Raw genomic sequence first — 5,881 nt, 5'->3', positions numbered from 1 at the left:
ACAAAGCACACACAAGGAAAGCATCACAAATCATCATATCAATTAGGGTACATGTCGGGGTCACTCTAATCACAACGAATTACACCAACGGGGATCACATTAATCAAAGAGCAAATAGAAGGGAGAAACCCAAATCCACTAGACACCCCCCAAACTTATTCCAAGCTAAGGCAAGGATAAGTTTGAAAGAATGTGGATGTGGGGTGAACCTCTACTGATCCGGTGGGTGGTGCGGTGGCTGCCAGCGTGCCATGAAGTCTTGTTCTTGCTGCACGAAAGTGGCCCATCGCTCATCATGTTGGGCAATGAAACTGCCCCATTGTGCGTTTAAATTCCCCCACTGCTCGTTGCTCTGTGCGGTTCACTGGGCCCATTGAGCTCCCTGCTCTTCCTGCATTCGCTGCATGTTTACCTCCAAGCTCCCCAATCTTTGGTTGATCGAGGTGATCTCCTCTTCGATCCTATCTTCTCTCCCTCTCCTTCTTAAGTTGCTTGGCCCGGCTCCATCTCCCCCTTGGTGGGTTGGCTCTTCTTCACCTTCCTCCTCATTTTCTTCTTCATCTTGCTCGACCTCCATCTCGATCTCAGGAAAGTCCATGTGGGGAGCTTCATCAATACTCGAGCTCGGGCTCACATCCCTGAATACCAAGTTCCGCGGAACCGCCGCCGTGGCTTGTTCGTGGACCGCAGTCTTCATCCTCCAGTTCTCCTTGCGGAAAGGACCGTTCACATAAGTATTGACGGTGTCTGGGAGAGGGTAATGATCGGCTTCCCTCTGTATCAAATATATCTGCCCAAATTGGTCCACTTCGATCACCCTTGTTCTCTTCAGAAAGCTGAAGTCCATCAAATTGTCACCAATGTCGGCGACCAAGCCCCTCGTTGACACTCCCAGATGGAGTGCAATAGCTAACACAATCGCACCAACACAGAGTGTGCCGGTTTTCTTCTTCGAAGCCCTCTCTAGATGTTTGATCATGAAGTAGCCCAAATTCAATGGGGCCTCCTTGTGCAAAATAGTCCATAACAGGAAAAGCTCGTCTCTCTGCACGCTCCCATGCTCATGACGAGCGAAGGGGTAACATACACACGCCTTCTGGAGTAAGCGCAAGACCAGGTTCCTAATGAGAGAACCCTTTGCCCTGTTGGCGGCGAAGTTGTCATCAACGGTAGTGATGGCCTTCCAGAATTCATTTGTACCGTGACTGAAGGGGAAAGGCTCTCTATACACCTCCCCTGTAAACCCAAAGATCTCCTTGAATTGAGCCATCGACATTGTGTATTCTGCATTCCTCATGCGGAATTTGATGGCAACGATCTCCCTCCTGTCCATAATTACCTCAAGGGTAGATAAGAATTCCAGTGTAAGCCTCTGATATGAGGGGTTCTTCTGTTCCATGAATAGTCCATTCAGTTGCCCCTCTTCGCATAGCTCATTGAAACACTACTCAATGCCCAACCGTCGGATTGTGAGAGGGCACGGATATCTAGCTACCTGATAGGGTAGCCGTGAGAGTGCAACCCATTTCTTCTTTTCTGCGGCATTTAAGTTAACTCCAGAATGGTTGGGTGCCATCGTTCACTACCTAAAAATTGAAAGTATTAGATCAATTCTACTTTATACCAACAAGTTGCATTATGGAAAACAATCTTCCCCAAACATACACTAAACTATGAGAACTTCTCATCCATACATTCATCAAGACTAGAATCAACCCCCCGTTGTGTCCCACAATTCATCTTCCATATCAAGAAACCAAAATCATTCTTAACTCAAATATTCCACCAACATCCATCACTTAACTAACAATTTATTAATGTAAACCACAATAAGTCAGGGCATGCTAGTTCCCAACACTCAATAACCACAATCCCATGAAGAAAATTACACAATTCATGCTCAAAGCAACCATTCAAACCGAATTCATCCTCTAACTAGCAATTAACCAAAAAATCTCCAACTAAGCACAAAAATATACTAGTTTCCAACCACCAATTCACCAATAATCATCCAAATACCAAGCATAATGAAGAGAAAAGTGAAAAATCATACATTTTGGGTTTAGAATGTTAGAAAATGGGTTTCCCCCTTTTTGGCTTGTTCTTGAGCAAATCAACCGATTGATCGGTTCAACACTTGAATTGGATGAATTAGAAGGATGGTATGTGTGTGAAATCAGCCTATGTGGACGATTTGAGGGGGTTGGGACGAGAGAGTTTACCTGGGATGCGAGAGACTTGGGGGCTAGGGTTTGAAAATATGAAAACTCACCTGCTGCTTCACCTTTTAAATCCCGCGAAGAAAATGCCCGGTCGGGCGATTCGAAAAGCATAAACGCTCGGTCGAGCGTATTTTCTGGATTCCCGACTCCTTCACGTCGCCCGGTCGGGCGAATTCTCTGGAATCCGGGTCCGTTTTGCCATTTCTTCAGTTTTTGTCCCATTGTGCCCTGTTTTCCTGTTCCACTCGATTCACAAAACAAAACACCCTTCTCAAGCACATCTATGTATCACTTACAAAGCAAACCGAGCGAACTCAAATATAAAAATAATAAAAGAGAAAGAACACTCAAACAAAAAGAAAAACACACCAAAATAAAGAACAAAACAAAAACACAACCACACACACAAAAGCGGTAAATTTTACCTACTAGGGGTTGCCTCCCCCATAGCGCAATTATTTTACGTCGTTTGCCCGACAGTCTTCAAGCGTTCACTCAATGATCCAACCTCACTCGGATAATGTCGTTGGGGCCCGTCTTTGCTTTAGCGGCCAAGTAGAGCTTGTATAGGCGCTTCTTCCACCAAGTGGGCTTTACATCTTCCCCAACAATACTTCATTTACATCTCTTCTCCAGAGGTTTCCCCACCTCATCATCCTTACCATTCACATGTGCCACTTGTATCATCTTGCAATCTTCAACTTTCAAGGGCACCTCTTCCACGCTCTTGGCATCTTCTACTCTCTTGGCCTCTTCCTCTTCTTGGCGTTTCATCTTATCCAATATAGAGAGAATGGTAGTCTTGTTTCCATGCCTAAGGGAGAATTCTCCCTTAGTGACGTCAATTAGAGCTTTCCTGGTTGCTAGGAATGGTCTTCCAAGGATGAGAGGGACATTTGGATCCTCCTTCATGTCCAAAACAACAAAGTCCGCGGGGAAGATGAAATCGTTCACCCTTACCAACACATTCTCAAGGAGTCCATTCGGGAATTTGACGGACTTATCCGCCATATGGAGGGTAAAGGTAGTTGGCTTCAAGACACCAAATTTCAACTTTCGGAAGAAGCTTAAAGGCATGAGATTTATGCTTGCCCCTAAGTCACACAAGGCCTTAGTTTGCCTATCATTCCCGATCACACAAGAAATGTTGAAGCTCCCCGGATCTTTCATCTTTGCCGGCATCTTTTCTTGGATGATTGCACTACAATTCTCGGTCAAATTTACGGTTTCATAATCAACCAACCTCTTCTTCTTGGACACAATCTCTTTCAAAAACTTGAGGTAGCCGGGCATTTGTTGGAGAGCCTCAATAAGAGAAATATTGAGGTGCACTCTCTTGAAGATCTCAAGGAACTTAACAAGCTTCTCATCCAACTTCTTCTTTTGCACCACTTAAGAAAAAGGAATTTTAACCTCTTGTGGCGTGAGAGGAGCAATTACCTCGGGTTGAACCTCGGACTGCATAAGTGGTGATTCCACCTCGATCTCCTCTTCTTCCTTCTCTTCGGGTACTTCATTAGCTCCCACCTCGGGCATAGGAGGACTCTCGTAGCTTGTCCCACTCCTTAAGTAGATTGTCTTGCAGTCTTTCGGATTTGGAACTGTAGTACTTGGGAATTGCCCCGATTGATGTAATTGTCCCACGGCTTGGGCAATCTGACTCATCTGTGTCTCTAGGCTCTTCATATGTCCTGCCATGCCATGCATATTATTCTTAACTTTCTCTAGCCTTTGATTGGTGTGCTCTATGTTCTTATGTGACTGAATCATGAATGCATTCAATATGTCCTCTGAACTTTTCTTCTGCGGCTCAGTGATCATTCCTCGAGACACCGTGAACCCCGGTGGTGGCTGCAGGGCAATGTTGGGGTTCCCATACGATAAGTTAGGATGCGCCTTGTTCCCAAAATGATTGTAACCCCCACCCCCTTGATTGGGGTGGGAGTTGTTATAGTATCTATTACCACCTTGGTGTATGTAGTTAACATCCTGTACACCCTCTTTCTGCTCCTGTATAGCCGGTCCCATCCCCATGAGATCTACCTTCTTGTGGAGGAGCTCTATCTGTTTATACACGTTATCCACATAGCTGCTCTCTGCGGCAGAGGCTACCCGGTGTACTCTGCTCATCTCGTTGTTCCAGCCTTCATCATTAGAGGTCACTCTCTCAATCACTTCCGTGGACTCTGCTTCTCCCTTCTTTAGCAATGATCCCCCTGCGCTCAAGTTCAGTTCGCGCTTTGCTTCAGGCAGACACCCCCTATAGAATGCTAAGACTTGATGCGTCGGATTCAGCCCATGATTGGGGCACCTCTTCATCAGTCCCTTGAATCTTTCCCAAGCTCCTCGGATACTCTCTTGGGTAGTCATCTCAAATGAAATGATCTCTGACTGCCTCTTCAACGCCTCACTCGGTGGGTAGTATTTTTCTAAGAACTTTTCAACCATGGCATCCCACGTGCGAATGGAGTTGGGCTCCATACTATCCAGCCAATCCTTGGCATCATCCTCCAGAGAGAAAGGGAATACCCTTAATCTGATCTATTCATCTGTAAATCCATTTATCTTCGTCGTGTTGCAGATCTGGATGAATTTAGTGAGATGCTTGTTGGGATCCTCTGTGGCTCGGCCTCTAAAAGCATTGTTCTCGGCCATCTGCAGTAATCCTCTCCTGAGTTCAAATGTGTTGGAATTAACATTGTTGCCAACAGTTGGGTTTGCCACCCCAGGATATGCATACATGTTCTGAACAGGTATCACATTCTGCCTTTGATCCAACCACCTCTGCAAGTCTTCTAGTTGTTGTTGGAGCTGAGCATTTGTTGGAGAAGGTGGTGGAACATTATTGCCGTCTACGTTCTCCATTAGAATAGGAGAATGTGGCTCAAACTGAATGGGGGAGTGAATTGGTGATGGAGTAGGCGACGGTGACTCTTGAACCGGTGAAGATGATCGTCTCTGGACCGGAGAAGATACTCAGATCCTTTGATTTAGCCTTCTCAAAGCGTTTCTCCTTCTGTTGGATGCTTCGATCTCAAGATCGATAGGCTCTAAAGGTAGACCCCTAGAGCGTGTGTGCATACAACCTGAAACAAGAAAACTCAACGTAAGAGCTCAAAAATAAAATAAAAATTAAAGCAACAACGTCTAAACTAGTAATCTCTATCTTTACCACGATATTGAGCTAAATGAACACAAATCGTCCGCGGCAACAGCGCCAAAAACTTGACTCAACTTATTTTAACACAAGAAATTCCCGCAAGTGTACGAGGCTAGTGTAGCACAAAGCAAGCAAGAGTATCGTATCCCACAGAGACAAAATGTATAAACTCAAGTACCACGGACCGACGTTAACTACTATCAAGACAAATTGAAGGTTTGGTTTGATTCTTGGAAAAACAATTAAACATAAACAAGTTAAAAGCACGCAACAAAAGATAGGTTTCAAATAAGAGAATGAAGTAGAGCTTTGGATCCAACTACAACGAACACAATGTGAACAATTCAACACCTTCGATTACCCAATTGAAGTCTCTAGGATTACTAGGAAAGCCACTAGTCTAGGTTAAGCCCTCTCTCGAGTGCACTCAACCCGTTGATTAACCATTAATATTGAAGTCTCCTTCTAATACTTCACAATTAACTCCGTAAAACAAAAG

General features: G+C 44.8%; 1 protein-coding gene across 1 annotated transcript; it reads right to left on the bottom strand.

Annotated features, from left to right (window-relative positions):
- Positions 1–2,837: 2,837 nt before the first annotated feature.
- Positions 2,838–4,703, bottom strand: LOC121781361. The gene is made up of 2 exons (XM_042179106.1): positions 3,663–4,703; positions 2,838–3,602 (listed from the first exon to the last, which is right to left on the bottom strand). The coding sequence occupies exons 1-2, from the start codon at positions 4,701–4,703 to the stop codon at positions 2,838–2,840; spliced, it is 1,806 nt and encodes a 601-aa protein (XP_042035040.1).
- Between the last annotated feature and the right edge of the window lie 1,178 nt (positions 4,704–5,881).

The sequence above is a fragment of the Salvia splendens genome, chromosome 20, assembly GCF_004379255.2.
Source record: "Salvia splendens isolate huo1 chromosome 20, SspV2, whole genome shotgun sequence".
Taxonomy (NCBI): Eukaryota; Viridiplantae; Streptophyta; class Magnoliopsida; order Lamiales; family Lamiaceae; genus Salvia; species Salvia splendens.
This window is presented reverse-complemented; position numbering and strand designations above follow the sequence as displayed.

Bases quoted from the DNA above. Each gene is read 5' to 3' on its own strand.
- LOC121781361 (XM_042179106.1), bottom strand. From the start codon at position 4,703: ATGGAGCCCAACTCCATTCGCACGTGGGATGCCATGGTTGAAAAGTTC. The intron at 3,603-3,662 runs GTAATTGCTCCT...GTGGTGCAAAAG, and splicing joins AGTCCGAGGTTCAACCCGAG to AAGAAGTTGGATGAGAAGCT.